Raw genomic sequence first — 20,038 nt, 5'->3', positions numbered from 1 at the left:
ACAGGGGAATCCCTATGGGAATTTTAGGTATCTAAATCAAATTTCAGACCTCAATGCAAAGGCCTGCTGCTCCAGAGGGCAATGTAAGCCTCCTGCCAGCCCCAGCTGCCCCTTTCTTTTGCAAACAGACACTTTCTGTGTGTAGGACAGACACTGAGACACAGCAGGGGCAGATACATTTATACATTCAAGTGGCTTGAGCTGCAGAAGCAAATAATAACAGCAAGAGTATGTAGGGAACAAACTATAAATTCACCCCTAACATCAAATAAAATGATGGGATGAGAGTTTCCTGCATTTTCCCATTCACCTGTACTCCTCCAGAAAATGCATAGATTTGAAAGAAACAATCTTGCTAGCTATTACTGAAATTCATTTTAATAAGCTGCAACTTGGTGTTTTCTTATTTAAGTCATGTATTACAGTTTTCTTCTTCAATTTCTGCTTTGCTTCACATTCCACTGTATGTGTACCTCTAATGAGGAGACAACTTTTAAAATTAAAAGCATTAATAAAATGCAGCTTGTAGATATTTTTAAATTAAAAAAAAAAAAGTCACATGTGAATAAGCATCTGGGGATCTGAATAGTTATTGCTTTTATTCCAAAAGCTTCCAGCAAAAGAGCTGTTTCTGGAGAATTAAAGGTACAATCCTCTACCAATGCACTGACAGATACTTTATGGCTGGGGCCTTTTTTGATAGTATATGCTTTTAAGCCATTCATACCAGTAAGAAAATATAAGTTTAACATCCAAATGATGTAAATCTCTTTCTATTGGAACTTGTTTGAACTTCCTCCTATTCCCTCCCTTTGAGTGGATAATAAATCATGGCTTGCCCAACGGTGTAGCACAAATGAAACGTGGAAACACCATTCCTTGTGGTCATATTCAACCCTTATCTTGATCTCTGCAAAGGAGAGCCCTAAGTACTCAAGTACAAATTTAAGGAGGTCAAGAGTCCTAAGTTTCCCATTGTCCCTCCTGCACTGATCCTAGGTAGTAAGGCAAGTGCTCTCCTGGCAGAAGCCAACAACATTGTGCTGCTGCATCCTCTCTCCTTCATCACACCAAGTTGCACCGTCCCTTTTGTCCTCTTAAACCTTTTGTATGGTGATTTTGACACTCAAGAAGCAGTCAAATCTTTCATTATTATTGTGTACCAGCAATGCACTCAGGCAAAGGCAGTGCTTTCTCTAAAGAGTCATCAATCTAGAGAAATCATTTTGACAATTGAGTTCAAGCATAACAGCCAAAAGGCAGAGGCCTTTTAGAAGTGCCAATTTTAACAAAAAACACAACACAGCTGAGATGTGTTTCATAAGAGCACATTCAAGTGCTAACAAAATAGAAAGATAACTAATGATGAATAACAGAAAGGAGAAACATGTATCTGATGGGAGAAGGAACAAGAAGGGTGGAAAAATCAAAGATAATAGCTATACAATCAAAATCAGGAGGACAAGGAAAGAAAGATATAAGATCAATTAAATATGCTTATTAGAACCTCTTCCCATATTTCTGGCAGAGACTAACAGTATAAGAAAATGAGTACAGCTGTACAAGTTTCTCATTTACTTGGAGAGGCTTCTCATGAAAAAGCTTTGTCATAGCTAATCTTTCTTCTGGGAGCTTTCTGAATAAGTGGCAGAGAGTGCATTTGAATTCTTGTGCAAAAAATAGTAAAGAGAACTGAATTACAGCTACACACGAAAGTAGTGTTATTACATTACAGCATGGTGATACAAATAAAGCAGTATTTCTAGAGACATATTTCTTCTGGGAGAATGACATTTCATATCAATATCATGGAAAAACATGTGCCATTCTTAAAAAACCTGGGGTTTTAGCATTATGTTCTTTCTATTAAAAGATAAAAACCAAACAGAGCCCACTCAATTAAGGATGAGTTTCCATTTTGAATAGAATTATGATTACAAACTCCCTAAGACATCAGGAAGATGTATTTTTTCCTTATCTAACCAGTGGGTCCCAGTGTATAAAGCCACACAATCTCTTCAGAGACTGGCACTAAGTATGCTGGCCTCACACCCACAGAACAATGACCTGCTGCAAGACTCGAATTTGCAGAGTTATTCCCTTGTTATCACACACAGCAGCCATTCAGCATCAAAGGCACCTTCACTTAGGATTCAACAAACATTTATCTTGAAGAAGAAACTGTAAAGTACGTTAATGAGAGGTATTAAATATGCTCAACAGCTAAAATGGGAATGAAACTCTCCAGAACTTCAGAACTTTATTATCAAAAGCACATAAGCACCACTTGACAAACTTTAATGTGAGCATGGGGGCGGGGGGAGGTGTCACTGTGTAATTTTGTTGAGCTAAAACATTACTCTAATTTAATCAGACAAAAAAGCCCTATTTATAATTTGCTTCACTATCTTTCACAAACAATTTAACTTTCTTACCTTTTCCCTTTGTTCACTTAATTGCTAGATTGTTTTAAGAATGCATGAAGATCAAAAGCTGGTTTTATGGCACTTTGAGGTGTGAAAATCAAAGACAATCATAAACAAAAGATGATTAAAATTATAGCTTTTTGCCCTCCAAAAAGAAAATTTTTATTTTTAGATTGTGGGTTTTTTTTTTTTCCCTGCTTAAATATTTGTGAATGGTGTGAACTACAAACTGTGTTGGATTCTTCAAATTAATCACACCCACCTGATGCAAAGCACAGCAGAGGCAGGTACAGAACAGCTGCAATATGAAGTCACAGTGCACACTGAACTGTATTGTGGCTCTTCTGTTTCTCAATGCTTTTCAAATGCTGGAAATCCTATATACAATGTACTGATGGAGCATAACACTATCTAGATCAGAGCAGCTCAAATAATTGTAAAGGGCAAAGTTTTAACCCCACTAAATCAATGGGAAATCCAGTAACAGCTGCCATAGGATTCCTCTTCTTGCAGATTTATCAATTTAAAATTTTAGTCTGCCTCCTAGAACATGCAGAAAAAGCACTAATTGTAGGCAGTTATGCCTGCATGTTCTTCAATTCCTTGTTACCCATTTGGGCCATGCTATTACAGTGACCTGGAGAAAGGCACATGCTTTCTGTTTATGGTGTTTCAGGCTTATCCCACAAGGCAAAACTCATTGGCAACAACAAATGTTTTGTTCAGTGACTGCTTACCTATATGCTGAAAATATTTATTGCACCTTATTTTTTTTAATAGTAATGTGAGGGCATTGATGGGTAGGTAAAACTAGCTCTTAACATCAGCTCTGGGAAAAATACTGCCCTGAGTAAATCAGGCAAAAGTTTTTACACAGAAACAAATGTGTGAACAAATCAATGTTTTTCACATGAAATGGAAAAGAAAACAATTGATTTCCTAGAAACACCAATAACATGTCTTTGACAGACTTCAGCATCAAGTACCTACTTCAGCTGGTGCAGACTAGTCCAGTGAATGCTGCTTTTGAAATTCAGTGCTTCCAAAACTGATAACAGAGGGCCAAGTCCCACTGGGGGACTAAGCCTACAAGAAGCTGAATCTCTGATCAGAGAAACATTTTGTAAACACTTACACTCCTTTCCCACCTGGAGGACACTGAGCAAGCAGTATGAAAGGGCTGCATGACAGCTGGCTGCCTGAGGCCTCCCTCCATCATGGGGAGAAAAACAAAGCCAGGATTCTTAGACATACATATCCTACAGCTCATGTTGGTAAGAATCAAACAGGAAAAGAAAGGAATTCAACCCCCCCCCCCCCCCCCCCCCCCCCCCCAAACAGATAATATTTCCCTTCTTCTCGAGTAAGGAGACCCATAAACTATGAATCTGTGTCCTGGGATGCTGAGGGATTGAGCAGTAAATGGGCACTTACAGAGTGTAAGAATTGGGATGCAATGAAAAAGTGAATACTGCGCTCAACTCGGTAGCAGAAATAGCAGCTGCAAAATACATGGATTAGAGGAAGATCTCTCAAAGATAGAAGAAACTTTTCAAAATAATGTCAGTCTGACCTGAGCAGGATGCTAGCAAAATAGAGGGATATAAACTTTCCTTTGTAAGTCTTAGCTATGAATGTGAATTTTATGTGGGTTGACAGGGAATTTTGACTGTATCAACTACTAGAAAAACCTATTTACTGCTGAGATGATAGACTATATTTCTTCATATCCTATTTTGCTTGCAATCCAACTAAATCACCTTATTTCTTTATGTTAGAGATATATATTTACTTGCTTCTTCCACCAAAAAAAAAGTTTAATCTAAATGAAGCTGCTTACCTTCTCCTAAAAGTGAGATTTTTTTCAGCCTGAAGAAAAATATCTTTGTCAAAAAGAAATGTTTTGTAACAGCTTTTATACCTCAGTATTATTTCCAGTTAATGGCAGCCTTGTAAGTAGATATACAGAAAAATGAAAAAGAAAGGCAATGGTGGGTGTTTTATTCATTTGCCATTTGCATGCATTCCAGTTGATAAAAAATTTAAAGCAATTAAATAAAGCTAGGATTTAGCTTTTGCATCACACTGTGTTTGATTCAAATATTTTACCCTAAACCATTTTTTAGGGACAAACAATATGGAAAAACTAATAGCAACGTGGAAAAACTAATATTCAAATACTGGTGATAAGCCAAGCATTGCATTTCAGGAACACAACATTAATTTTAATTAGAATTTGCATTTGAGAGATATTGTGTCCAAATTGTATGATTTTATGCAATTTTCTATCAATGATTCAAGATAAAAGGAAAGCCAAAGGTGATATGTAAATTGGTCATTATATAAGGGAAGAAAGCATGTTTAAATTATGTTAGTTGCATGTCAGAAAACAACAAGCCATTCTGAAACTACTGAAAATATACAGTATTTTCCATCTGTAGGATAGATATCATCTGTCAGAGGATACAGGAAAGCAAGAAGAATGACTCACAAACATGCAGCAGCTACCTTTTATAAGAATTCTGTCTATGTGCTAAACTGTGCTATTGCAAAATGTGTATTTTAAAATACTGGTGAGACTGGTTCAGTTAAAGAAAAATCAGAATAACTGCAAAACTATATGACCAAAAAAAAAAAAAATCAAACAAAACTCTGAAAGAAACAGAACCCCAAGCAAAACAACACAAAACTTGCTCAATTTCTCATCTATGTGTGGTTTTCAATTTGTAACTCAAATAAGCTGTCTTGCCTTGCCTGCTACTTGTACAGGAAAACCAGTAGAATTACACAATGAAGGGGATGTAAGGTGCAAAACAAATGATCCAGCCCAAATCATGAAATGAAAAGTCAAAAATGAAAAAAAAAATCAATCCACAGGGTGACTCAGTCACTTGGATGGGCATCATGGACATGAACCTAAATGGCACAAAAGGTAAGGGGCTATTTTTGACCCTGATTTTCTTCTATCTGAAATTTTGTAAAGTTTAACTATGGTACATAACATCAATAACTTCAAAGGCTGCATTTATGCAAATGAGATTTGTAAAGAAGAAAGCAGCTCCTTAAAAGCCTTTTTAATGCAAAAAATATGATGGAGTATCTGGATAATTACTTGCCTTTATTGCCATTTGGGATATAGTTTTGCAATGAAAATATAAATATCAAATTAATGTAGATTTTTAAATAGTCTTTAATGAGGAAGTGCAGGTGCTATTAGAGCACTACTGTGGATTTTTGGTGCTGCAATATCACATCATGTAGCTTTAGTCTAAGAGAAATCCTGGATGCCTCATCCCTGGAAGGGCCCAAGGCCAGGTTGGACAGGGCTTGGAGCACCCTGCTCCAGTGGAAGCTGTCCCTGCCCATGGCACAGGAGTTGAGCTAGATGATCTTTAGACATCTCTCCCAAACCAACCTGTTCTGTGATTCTATAGCAAATAAAAATCTCCTGGTATGTACAAAATACTCTGACTTCAAGTGGGTTTTTTAAAACATAAGATCATAAGGTTAAGAGAGACTGGCAGAGACTGCCAAGGGACTCCCCACCACCCTACAAAGGCATATCCAGGTCTTCTTATTTCTGTCCTGTATTTGCCCACCCCACTCCTGAAGGCTTACACTTACATTCTGTCTGGAATGTCAGAGATTATCTATTGCAGAATTACACTACTAAATTCATTATACTTTATTAATTTTTATTGTATCACCTGAATGTTCTTTGCTGCAACATGGGCACTTTGTTTCTCATCCTTTCTACAGCAGATTCAGATAAATGCATTATCCCATTCCCCACCTTGAAGGCTTTTATCAAACTTCTCCATGATCTTTTATGCTATGCAGCTATAAACAGACACACTTTCCCACTTCTCTCCTCTGAACATTTACAAATGTTCCACAGACTTTATGAACAGTTGTGTCTAAGCTGTCCATGATCTCTGCTTAAGGCCATACTCAGGAAAGTACAATAATTGGATGCCTTAGAGTTACATATACAAGCCAGAAATATATTCCTTTTTTTGTAACTAGATTGCTGTTCACTTATATTCAGCTTGTGAACCTTTCTAAGCCATTGATCAGCTCTGAGGAATTGTAGCACAGTCAGCTTTTTCTTCGTGCTGTTTCTGTGAAGATGATTATTTCTCCCAGATTATTACTAAAACTTGCTTTCACCAGTATGGATACTGCCTCCAATTTCTAAAGGTTGTTTTGAAGCCTGATCCTGCTTGCAACACACTCCTGACCCAGCTCCTCCTATGCAAATTGATAAGATGTAATCTCCAATGGCATGACTTAGGTCATTAAAAACCACTGATGAGTTCTGGAGCTAGGACAAAGCTTTGAAGGGGCTAATGTAGATAACTACAGCCCACACATAGTTAATCCCTCATTTCACTGATAAGGAACATCTGATTATGGGCTTTTGACCAGTTTTGCACCTACTCCACAGCTATGTAATCATGACAATGCTTCCTTGCCTTCCCTATTAAGGTATCCTGGGATGGACTTTTTATAGTCTTTAAAATGACCAACTGTACAAGCACCAGATGTTTTCTCTTCCATTCAAAAGAACTTTTATCCTACCTTGGAAGAAAAACATGTTCTTTTTGAGCGATTTGGTTAACAGAGAAAACATCCAGGCTTTTAATCTTTTTTTTTTTCTCATAGATGCTTACAAACAGCTTAGCTTTTATTGACGGATGTTTCTGGGAACTCACTGACTAATTCTCTGGCTCCTCTTTTCCTCCCTTTCCACTGAGATGATTTATGTCCATCGTTTTCTGTAAGCTGACAGGACACTGGATGCTCTAATCAAAGGTGGACATTTTGTGCATGGGTGATTTAGTCATTAACAACATTAACAACATGGACTTGCTTTCCATGGGAATGTGGAAAGGGACAGGTTCATGATATACTTAACAATATACATTATATTATATTATATTATATTATATTATATTATATTATATTATATTATATTATATTATATTATATTATATTATATTATATTATATTAATTTTTATATTATATGATACAGAATATTGTTACTGGACACTGTTAAAGTTTTAAGTCAAAACCTGGTGTGCCTGATACTTGCACATGGGTCACACATGCAGGGATACAGTATTTTTCTAACATGCATGTTCCCACTCTTCTGGAAATATTATTCCTTAACTTTGTGAAGATAAAAAATTATTATGGTAGGCACAAAGCAGTGTAGGGTCAGTACTGTGCATCATTAACTTATTCAGAAAGCATAAAACCCTAAGAAATGGGTGATTGATTTTAATTAAGATGAAAATTAAACACATACAAGATATTTCATACCTTCATAATGTATTTTAGCAAATATTGAAATATGTTTGAAATATATAACATTAAATTAACAGACTGTATTTCACATGTTTGTATTTCTTCACCCAGACAAATATTAGGATAAAGATTTAGTGTCCATTTCACTCCTTTTTCCTGCCTAAATGAACAGAAACCCAAATAAGTTGCCTAGGGACAAAGGGTTATTACAGAATAATGCAAAACAGTCATCAAAGTCCCTCAATGAATACCAACAGAATCTTTAATGAAAACTGTACACAACCTGTACAACTGTTTGTGTGGCACAGGTGAGGAACTGATGGCCCAGGCAGTGAAAGAATTGGCAAAAAGGCTCCTACAACACCAGAAAGGAAAGGACTGACTTCCAAAGCCAAACTTCTCCAGCTGGGAAATTGCATTTCTCTGCCTCCCTTAGTACTTCTGACCATGGCTGCACAAATATAAAAGGCTAAGAAGCTACAGCTATTAAAGTCTATGATAAGTCTTAATTAACTGGGATTTTCAAAATGTATGTGAAGCAGAAAAAAACCATAACAAGCTCAAGCTACAGGATTCATTGTGGGTTCAGTTTTGCTAATTGCATGTGGGTCAACTGACTGCCAAAGCAGTCTGGGCTAATTTAGTGATGTCACAATTAAACTGCCATGGTGCACTCCATCCAATGAATCCCAAACAAAATATCAAATGATATTCTACTATCCAAAATTTACTTGAGTAAAAATTGAATGGCATGGATAAAAATAATCATCTGTTCAAATAGTCATATTCCCTATATTACTTTTGCTACTACAGAACTGTACTAAAATAACATGACATTAATTTTAATTAAGTTTTGCATTTCAAAGCATTTTTTCCACACATAGTATGGTTTTATGCGACTTCTGTCAATACTTGAAGATAAAAGGAAAGCCAAAGGTTATATGTTAATTATTAATTATCTGTTGAAATAATGTAATGAGCTTGGTTTATATCAGGTCACACTAACTCTCAACTATTGTTTGTGAACTGCTGGAGCAATAAAAAATAAAGCTTCAGGAAGGATAAACATTGCATTGTCAGATCCTTGAAAAAGAACAACTATTCTACCTTTTTGTAGGCTGTGTCATATACTCCTAAGTTTTTTTAAGTTCTATTTGATTTTTATGTTTTTTGTTTTTTGGGGGTTTTTTGGGCTTTTTTGGTTTTGGATTTTTTGTCAGGGGTGGGGAGGGTGTTGCTGGTTTTTTTTCCCCAACTGAACCTTTCACAGGTGTTGGCAGGTTCCTCCAGAAATAAGAATATATGCAAATCCTGTCACCATGACCCTGCTGTTATTTTGCTTTCTATCCAGAGAAGGGGAAGAAGCCTTGAAGGTGCCCAGATGAACTGCACAGCCACTGTTTGCTGAAGAGGGATGACCCCAAGGAATGTTTGTGTGTACAAACATCTACAGAGAGTAGAGAAGTCCCCCATGGAATTTGTTGATAGCAACAACACTGACACTCACAGCAGTGAACACATTCTGCTGACAGGGTAAACCAATTAATAGTGCAGGCTCTGAAAAAAATCAGTTGGTGAACTTATTTAATTTCCAGCTGCATTGATCTTTGCATCTGCTTTGCATTGATAATTAAAGCTCTAAGTTTAGCAGGGGGTCATCCACATAGGAGAAACTTCAGTGCCTTCAAAATGTTTTTGAAGAAAGAAACAATTAGTCTGCCTATTATCAACACTAACTTTAAGAGATAAAAAGGTGGATGTGCTTATTTTAGGAGGTAGCTACTATCCATACTGGGCAAAGTGAAATGCAAACTCTTTGGAAGAGATTCAGGAATTATATGAATCCCACCTTACTGGTTACTCAATTGCACACATATGTAAAAGTACCTACAAATCAGCTCTAAAAAAAAAAACAAAACAAACTCAAGGAAATGGATGTTTGTGGAAGCAGTGGCAAATGTTCCATAAACAACAAGCAATAAAAGTTATTGTTTGCCTGATTTAATTTAATTTTTAGATACATGACTAGCATTCAACTGTAAATAAACAAAACTTTAGGTAGAGAGGAAGAGCAGAGAAATAGAGAGGAACTGTGTCTTCCAAGCTTGCACTTTATTTCCCTGCTCTTTGGAGGAAGGACAGTTCAGACTTAGTTTCTTCTATTCTTCTCCCATTGCAGGGGACTCACCTAGGCCAGAGTTGCCCACCCAGTGCAACTAAAATTTCTGGAAACTGAGAAAAGCAACGGAGTATCTATGGAGGAGTATTTGCATTTTTCTCTTGAAGACCTCTTACTGTAAATTGTAAAACCTTTTAATTCTCTCTTCATAATAGTTCTTTTAACACTTCTGTTGTTTGCAGCTAAATTCACTCTTTTCTCACAGGGCTTTGAGAAATGGAAGGTTTGTTTGTGTTTTAATAGATAAAAAAAATTGATGCTATGCTGCAAAGACAGGAAATACAAACAAAAAGAAGAGTCTCACTCCTTTGGGCCAATATTCAACACCTGCTCTTTCTTTTTAGTTAGGAGACAGAAATGAATAATCTATTTTGGTACAATCCTCTTTATTTACAAAGAACACATCCACCATCCCTTTTCCTTTAGCACTGTGGAAACCAATTCAAATTACTTTTCTTGTCATAAGTTCTAAAGGAGTTATCTGGCTTCCTCCCAGGGTCCCACTAAGGACCTAGCCTTTCTCATGGTCTCTCACTGCTTTTTGCTGACAGCTAGTTTGCTAAAAATTCTGCTAATGCTCTTATGTTTACAACCAGTCCCATGGAAAACTCTCAGACCATGTAGCTCAAAGCACCCTCAGGTTCTGCCAAGTGGCCACTTGCCTCAGGCAGCCTTTTACATTTGGGCCAGTTCCCTCTCTCTTTAAAATAACCTTAATTTTACCTTCCTGTTGCCTTGAAAACTTACCCCAGTACACTTGCAAGAGTTAACCAGAGAGTAAGACTTAATATCACTATTATAAAATTAGCATTATCTCCAGAAGCATTTTATATTCATATTTAGAAAGCTCAACTTTGATAATAAATTCTACTGAACAGAATATCACAGCTATTAATTTTAAAATACTGTTATCAGCAGTAAAAACTACATCCAAGCTTCCTTTCTATGCATATCCCAGGAACCACATTTAATGAAACTAATTTATTTTGATTATTGCCTTTTGGGAATCTTCAGGCTAACTCCACTACACAAATATAAGACGGAACTTTGGTTATTATGTTAAGAAAAGTGAACAATTTTCTTCTCCTGGTCATAAGTACATATAATAAAACACCTACTTAGTTTCTTTCCCCTAATTTTTTTTTTTTTTATTAAACTGACAATTTTAATTTTAAAACCTGTTGTTATCTATTGTCTTCTTTACCTTCTGAATTTTTGTGGAATAAAGAAACAGATCTGTTAGCAAGCTCTCACAAATACTTTGTATCAGCTTTGCTTAATTCACTCCCCAACAGAAATTTTTTCAATATAATATTGAGTCTGTCACTGGCACCATTTAATACTTCTTTTTACAGAGAACAAGCATGTTGTGAGCATTACCAATATAAGAATTAATCAGATGCTTACTTTTATGAAATGACAGAATTATAAATACAACCTCAATTTTACAAAATGAAAGCAAAGGAAGTGAAGAATAACTCTCAGTATGGGAGATTTGACTCAATGGGTTATTTGCACTGTTAACAAGAAATCAGGTCCCCACAAGTATCAGAATATAAAGAGTGAACACTGTGAAAATTGGGCAGGATAAATTGTCATTTGGAAGTGCCTTTATACTGACTGCAGAGGGAGTCCTGAGACAAGATCTAGTGTCAGCTACCCAGGCATATTGCTTGAAAGGTTCATTCAGAGAGGAACCTAAATTTTAGGTTGGAGAGAAAGCAGAAAACATCAACCTAAAATAAATGTCCCAGTAATCCTCAGTAAAACTAGACCCACAGTTGAAATAAGCAGTCATAGCTCTATTGACTTCAGAGGAGCCTGAGCAATATAACAAGTTGAGATTCTGGTCCTATGAATAGCTCCTTTGACTTCAGCAGGATTACTCACACAGCCTATGAGTAACTACATACAGATGTGTAAGATATTTGCTAAGCAACAGACAAGAAGATAGCAAAAAAGAAAAATTATCTGTGAGCTTAACAACTTATAAACTATATAATCCTTTAGACCCCTACACACATGAATGCTATTACACACTGGGGTACATTAATTATGCATGTCGATATTTCTCGGTTTCCTTACATCTGCTGTTGTTGGTTCTTTGCTCACCCTGAAACACAAAGTATTGCTTTTGTTCCTTCAAAAGCTGTTGTTCAAGAACACACCATATTCTCTGTGGTTTAGTATTGCTAAGTAAATGTGTTGCTTCCCATAAGCAATATCATATACACCAAAAGCCATTACTGTCTTTTCTAAAAGAAATACTTTAAACTATTGTCATTTGAATAGAAAGCAAAAAAGCTCAAGCTGAAATGCTCATATTCTCCACATTCATTCGTGCTATTGACATAACTGAACTTTGTTCCTATTAGAGTTACCATAGAAATGAGCCTAAAGCTATTACATGAATTGTTACTGCTATTAAGAAGTAGTCTACTTCCGTTTCATTTGTCTATTTGTAAGAATTTTTGAATATTTAAGAGATAAAACTACCTTGGTAACACCATCAAGGCAGAAAAGTGGAGGGGTTTTTAAACAAACATCAGCACATTTAATAAACAGAAGCAATAACTTGAGTGGCACCCACACGCTGTATGAAGCAAGCATTTTCTACAATTCTATGTTTTTATGTTTGTATGTTCTGTTCTTTAAGACAGGCAAATGGTGCACAGCTGACTGTATAATGAGATGCTATATATAAATGATATTAACCTTTAAAGTTAGGCAAGCACTTCACACACACAATCCATGCTTTCAAGCATTTTTTACCTAAAAGGGCAATCATGCATTACTTCCTCATTGCTCAAGAGCTTTATAGTCTATTACATGAGGAAATAAGAATCTAAGAAATCTTTAAAGATATGCACTGTCTTTCTGGTGTGTAATTAAAATAATATATAAAAAAGCGATTTACATTAAAAAAAGTACAAATCTATTTTAACTAATTAACTGATCCAATATACACAAATGCATATTTCAGACTAGATATAGGGAATATACTTTTATGATCAGGGTGTTGAAACCTCCATGTCTGGGACCATTCAAGTTCAAGCTGGATGAGGCTCTGAGCAGCCTGTTGTGGTTGCTCATTGCAGTGGGGTGGGACTGGATGACCTTTAAAGGTCCTTCCCAACTTAAACAATTCAATATTTCTGTGATTCTAGATAGCAACACATGACACATTGGCACATGTCTTTTGTGTGTCTGAGTGAAGGGAAGAAGGCACTTTATGTACATCAGTGATTACAGGTTTTTGGATTAAAAGTAACAATTCCTTGAAACATCTGAGGGGACCAAAAGGTGCACAAAGGAAATCTGAGCAGCAACTGGATTAATTTAGGAAGAGCAAATACTTTGCTAAAATAACTCAACTAGAAGCTGTGTGGTTTATAATCCCATCTCTGTGAGTTTGTTAGTGACCTCAGTGTAATCTTGTCAGCAAAAAGAAAAGTTCAATGCCCTATTAAAAAGAAATCATTTGGATGCAGATCCTATCAGCAGTGTGATGCCTTTCAATCAGAAGTTCATGAGACAAAACCTTTGAGCCACTACAAATCTGGCAGGCAACCTATCAAGTTTTCAGTAAAATGATCTATGAACAGATTGTCTTGTACCTATTCTGAGCAGAAGACTGAATGAATATTTTAGATATGAAACATGCAGAGAAAACAAATAATATTCTCTTCATATTTCTTATTTGGCAAATCTGGGTGATAGATCTTTTCTTGTATAAAGGAGGAAAACAGTCAGATTGGAGCTTCATGGATGGGCTCTTGTGTGAATTTAGGGTATAAAATGCAAGAGACCCAACAAATCATTTGGGAGAAAGTGACAGCTTTTGGTTTTTCATCCAGTGAACTAGAAAGCAAAATTTTACTGAGAAAGGTGCTAGTAGAAAGATTTGTGAGCCTTTGGACTAAAAAGAAGGATGAGAGATTAAAATCGAGAATATCTATCTGATCTTTTAACATAGTATAGGACTCCTCTAAAAAATGCTTTGCTTTTCCTAAACCTTGCAATATTTAGGAACTCCTTTATTTGATATGCAAGTATATCTTTCCCTTTTTCTAATCCTGCATCAATTTCCATACTTACCTGTAAATGTTTTCTTGCTCTGTCATGAATGTTCCAAATTCTTCCTGTTTTGTTTTTGTTTTCATGGGACTTTGATGTTTTTTTCAATCAAGACCTTAGGGGTGTTTTTATCAAGATATTTCTATTAGAATTATGCTTTGGAAATCATCTCGTCGTATTCTGTATTATTCTTTTCAAAGAACAAGCTCCCTGAGATGAGCCATATTCCACTATCTTCAACCCTTCTTAAAAACCTTTTTTAAAATGTCACAAATCCATGGGAGGGATGGGTGGTGGAAGATGTCAAGGGATGCCAAGCAGGAAGCTGTTCATGTTCTACTGCTCAAAGTTTCACTGATCTTTTTGGAACTATAAAATAAAAGAATGATACTTTCCATTTTCCCTCAGTGCAGAATGTGAATAACTTTGATGGTATAAGGTAAGAAAGTGTCTGCTGTCCCTTGCCCTTTCAGAAGGCAGGAGAGAAGAAGAGAAGCTCATCCAGGAGTTAAAGTATAAATATAGAGTTCAAAAACTTGAGACAAAATATATCTTAAGGAATGTGGGTAAGAAAAAACTATGAACCAAAATTTTTTTATGAGCAAAAAAAAATCACCAAAGCTCAACTTAGGGAAAAATTATTTCGACTAGATAAACCGAAAGACCAACAGATATGGGCAAAGGAAGCTAAATTCAGGGTAGAAACACATCAGTTAAAGTATTTTGGAAGACATCAATTTTCATTTATACACAATGTAACTGTTTCTTATATGTACCTATGATAGAACCTAAATTTTAACTGCTCAGCAAGATATGGGCATTGCTCTGAGCAGTGCAAAGCAAGTATTTGCTGAATGAGCAATGAATTAGGAAAGAAACTGGAGGGACAATTTCTCAGTTAGTGGGATAACTGACACATTCCCTCTTCACAATGCAAACAACTTGCTCCTGCTTTGTACTGGACTGGGGCCACACTATGTTCAATTTGGAATCAATAAGATTCCAATTTGGCCAAGCATTGAAGTCAGAGGGTAAAACAGGACAAGGTTCTGAATTTATAGCTATACATAGGGCTCTACACATCTTTAAAAAAAATTACTGGCTTACCTCAAGAGCCTGATAAAATGCATTACTAAAAGATGACAAGAACTGGATAGTAATGTACCTCCTCCTTCAGGGGAAAGAAAATCAGGAGGAACAATAAAAAAGATGCACAGCTTTTAACAGCACGCTTTTCTGTATTTGTTTGTGCTCTTGTTTTATTTCTATTACTGTAGTTTGGGTCCATATTGAAGGTAACATCTAAAGAGTCAAACATTCCTGTCTTTAAAGAATGATGAAAGAGATGAAAAGCTCATCTGCCAAATGGGCTCTAAAGTACATACTTCAGAGATCTTTTCAACAGTAGATTGTCTCTGTGTGCTATTCATATAATTTATTTGCAACACTTAATTGCAAAATCTTATATGTTACATATAAAAAGAAGTTTTCTAGCTAGATTAAAGGAAAATATTGCATGGAATGTAATCAAAAACTTGTATTTGACATGAACTGCAGCTGATGGTCAAAAGCAGATTGAAAATAAAGATTTCTTTCAGCATTTACAACGCATAATGCTACCAAACTCTGGTTACAACAGAAAACCAAGTTTCTCTAGTTTTACTCAAGGAAAGCCAAGATTCAGAACCAACCATGAAGCTCTGAGTTCTAATCCAGTGGCCAAGTATGTCCTTCTCTCTTGCTCTTCTGAAGAAGCTGGTTGATATTTATGCTGCATTTATCAAACAGCTTTCATAACAGTCTTAGAAGTACTTTTGATGATATTAGGAAAACAGAACTTAGAAAACTTTTTGTATGAAAATGTTTTCATTACCAAATGATGCCTAAAGACCACATTAAAAATATTATATTTCAAAAATCTAGGAGAGTCATCACAGAACACAGACCAGATCCTCTAGATCTGGAAATGGGTACATTTATATTTGTTCTTAAAAACATCAATAAATCAACCTCATTAACATGAGGATTTAAATCAATGAACTGCTACATTCTATCACAACACAGTTTTGCACAGAACTATCAAAGTATTGAGAAAAATTTAAATGAAATAATATTAAGTTGAATAATGTAGTTACAATAACTTTCATCTATATTTTGCAAGTAAAAAGAAGTAGGTGACAATTTGCCCTCAGAAAATTTTTAACAATGTTCACATGAATTAGAAAAAAAAGTACCAAAAGGAAACAAGTACCTATAACATACAGTTTCTTTTGTAGCACCACTTGAAGCTAAACCTTGGCATTAGTCCAGTATCATTTCAGTGCAGGAAAATTATAAGTGCTAGTTACCTGGCACTTTTAAAGCACATATAAATTCACTGTAGATCTACAGTAAAAAGTTATTTAAACATTCATAGCGCCAGTACACTAAGAAAAAAAATCATTCAGTAGACAAAAGCTTATCTTTAAAATAAACCCTCAAAATTATAGTAGATTCAGCAAGTCCTTTTTCCAAAAATCATCAAGATTAGAAGGTTCAGGAAGGGAAAACATCACTGTCTACAAGTTTTCTATCTAATTTATGAGAGCAAGATGAAATATCACAGCTATCAGTATACAATCATATACATGTAGTAGCATAGATAAAGTTTAACCTCATTTAACTGTAATAAATTGTTAAGCAAGCAAGAACAAAGATTTGGCCCAGATTTTTCAACATAGCTGTAAGAATTTAGACCACAAAGGATAAGGTGATTTTATGTATGAATATTTACTGAAGATTTTAATTGTGCCACAGATTTAATGATGAAACTACTGATTCTATTAGAGAATTTTGCTCCTTTAAGGGGAGGTTCAAGTTGGATATTAGGAAACATTTATTTACAGAGAAGGTGGTCAAACACTGGGACAGACTTCCTAGCAAGTGGTCAGTGCCCCAACCTCATCAGTGTACAAGAAATTATTATTTATTTGGATAATACGCTTAATAATATGGTTTATTGGTCAGCCCTGAAGTGGTCAGGCTGAATAATTAATTGCAGGACCCTTTCAACTTAAATATTCTATTCAATTCTATTCTAAATATGCCACCATAGGGAAATTTTACCTTTCTGCAGCCTAGTGCTGTAATTCCTTTAATTTTTGACAGGAGAAAGAAATAAATTCTTCTTCTTCATCATAAAAAAGTCAAGGGTATAAAATGACTGCATTTTATTTTTGCAGTGCTAATTATTTAAATTGCATATACAGGAGAAAGGGAAGGAGTGATTGTACATCAAAGTTCCCAACATATTCTGAAAGATAAAGGTACTACAATAAAGTTACTGATACCTCTCTCCGTCGAGAAGCCCAACAGGTTTGTTTGATTTTCCAAACGACAGCAGCTACCAGCAGTAAGGACAGGAAACAACTGCAATTACAAAAGAAAAAAACAGAATTGTAACTTGTGCAAAGCTTATGTTTTTAGGGTATCAAAGGTAACAAAAAGGCATTTTAGCATGGAAAAATAAACCCAAAAAATAGGGGAAAACTAAACGCTACCAGAATTACAAAGAGTCAACCATCCACACTCAAAGTCAAAGCAAATGCACATCACATCACTGCTCTAGTTTTCTCCTGGAACTGCTTCCATTAGCGTGGGAAAAATTCCAGTACAAGCTTCCACATAACCACAACAGTCTCAACAAATATGCACTGCATGTTCCACGTTTGGTAGATGAAAAAAGAGGATGAAGTATAGCAAAAAAAAAAGTATAGCAGTTTATATTTCTTTCACTTTGTAAATTCTGAGTAATTTCCTGGGATGCAGGAAGGGTAATTACACAAGGAGTATAATTAGTTTGAGGAGCTGGGTTTGCACAGTGACAATAGGCCTGTGTTATCTTATTGAGTATTTCCATGGGTAATTGCCCAGGGAAAACATCTCCAAGGACATCACCACATTACAGTTCCAAAGACACAAGAGAAGAATAAAAAAAGAAAATTAAACACCTGCAGTGCACAGTCAGAGCATGCACCTTCTCTCTTGCTTCAGTGTCTTTGTATTGTAACATTTAATCCATAAAGTATTTTAGTAGAAAGATCATTGAACTCAACCTCTTTTAGTGAGTTTATGGATACTAAAAAAGGCTTCTAAAGCTGGCACTTGTAATTACTCAGAAGATCTTTCAAGTTTTTAGATAGTTTTTTAAATATAAGTATCTGGATTTACTAATTGTGTGAAGAATTTTCACACCATGTTAGCACTTCTACTGTACAAAGTGGTTTCAATGAATCTAATACTAACCACTGAATTAACTACTAGACATCTACAATTTTTCTTTTCGGCCAAAAAGCTTCAAAATATATTCTTTAATATAGGAAAAACCAAGATTTATGGAAGTAGTATAGTTCAGAGGAGTACTGTGCATAAGTGCAAAGTAACACAAATGTCTTCCTTTAAAAGTACAAGTGACTGTAAATTTGTATTTGGTTGTCTTGAGAAGAGCAGAACTAAAAAACCCCACTGACCACCAGAATAATTTCAGTTTTTCAGCAACATCTTTTAAGGTTTTTAAGTCAAGAAGGACCTATAAATACTATTTCCCAGAAATGTTCCCCCTCCTCTGCAACAGATGCTTTAGGGCAGCATCAGGGTACTGATGTGCTGCTAGAGATTGGAATGCTGTGCATGAAGTAAGGGAAAGCCATCTCACTCTTCTCCTCTACAGTCCTTTCAAAATCCACTAAATTAGGGAAACAACAGCAACTCTGTTTGCAATTTTTAACTCAGTGCTCCTGGAATTTAGAAAAGGTTAATACATGCAAGGGAATTGGACACAAGAAACTAAGAGAGAGCTTTGCATGGTGTGACTGATTTATTATGACCAGGAAGAGAATCTCTACCCTTAGAAAATTCTGTCCTTCACATTTATTAATTTCTTGAACTGTTCTCTTAAGTTAGTAGAATAAAAATTTTCAGAGTTCTGGCTGAAAGACTCCAGACAAATGGATTCTGTGCTTGGTATGTCAGTGGAGTGGGTCACACACAATTTTCTTGTCATCAGTCAAAACATCAACTACTTGCAAAGCTAAAATCTGAAATTAGTGTCTTAAAGATGCACCCATAAAATACTATAAACCATTGGAAGTTACACTATTGATAATGTGATTTTTGTATAATTTTTCTTGGCAAGTAAATATTCATTTTTTTTCTCTTTTTCTTTTTTTAAAGGGGGTGGTTTTTTTAGGGGGTGAATCAAAATTCATGCTAAAGAATGAATGAAGAAAGAGATGGAAAATAGATTTTGTGAAATTAACCTAGTTCCAGGCTGTGGTGAGCTAACATCCTTGCTTTATGTAGGGCAATAAAAATTAAAGCTGACTGCAAAGGATCTCACAATACAGAGTGACTTTGCAATAAAATAAGAGAATGAAATTCAGTGACAATGAACTGAAGGCAATGTGCACAAGAAAAAAACAAAACACCACAACTAGCTGCAAATACACAATGATAGGTTCTAAATTAGCAATTACCACTCAAGAGAATGATCTTGAAGTCATTGCAGATAGTTCTTTGAACATATCAACTGAATGTTTAGTAGCAGTCAAAACAGAAAATAGGATGTTGAAAGAGATTAGAAAAGGAATAAAGAACAAACCAGAAAGCATTGGGATGTCAGTGCATAAATCTATAGTGTGCCTGTACCCTGAAGCAACTATCATCTTATCTCTAAAAATCTAAGCTGAATGTAAAAGGTATAAAAGAAAGCAGCCAGCTTGGTCAGGGGAATGAAATGGTGGAAGAAATAAGTTCTATTTGGCTTTGAAACAATAGGGATTTGAAAGGAGCCATGATAAAGACATTAACATCACATGCAAAAAATGTAAAAAACCAGCAGGACAGATGTAGGTGGATGCTGTCCAGTCCCCCATTATACTTCTTATCTCCTCCTTGTGACAGAGATATAAAAACAGAAAGTGCAGTGCAAATTAAATGAATTAAAAATTTGCCATCAGGCAGATAAAAAGAAACTGTCAGCAGGGGACCAACATCAGAAAAGGGAAC

At 35.6% G+C, this 20,038-nt stretch overlaps 1 protein-coding gene across 2 annotated transcripts in view; it reads right to left on the bottom strand.

Moving 5' to 3' along the window:
* The window catches only part of ATRNL1 (attractin like 1), a 432,570-nt gene that overhangs the window by 186,471 nt on the left and 226,061 nt on the right, over positions 1-20,038 (bottom strand). For both annotated transcript variants that reach the window (XM_059852017.1, XM_059852018.1), the window contains exon 26: positions 17,323-17,401. In XM_059852017.1, coding sequence (XP_059708000.1) covers positions 17,323-17,401 — 79 coding nt within the window. The remainder of the gene's footprint in view (positions 1-17,322; positions 17,402-20,038) is intronic.

This window comes from Haemorhous mexicanus, chromosome 7 (genome assembly GCF_027477595.1).
Source record: "Haemorhous mexicanus isolate bHaeMex1 chromosome 7, bHaeMex1.pri, whole genome shotgun sequence".
NCBI lineage: Eukaryota > Metazoa > Chordata > Aves > Passeriformes > Fringillidae > Haemorhous > Haemorhous mexicanus.
This window is presented reverse-complemented; position numbering and strand designations above follow the sequence as displayed.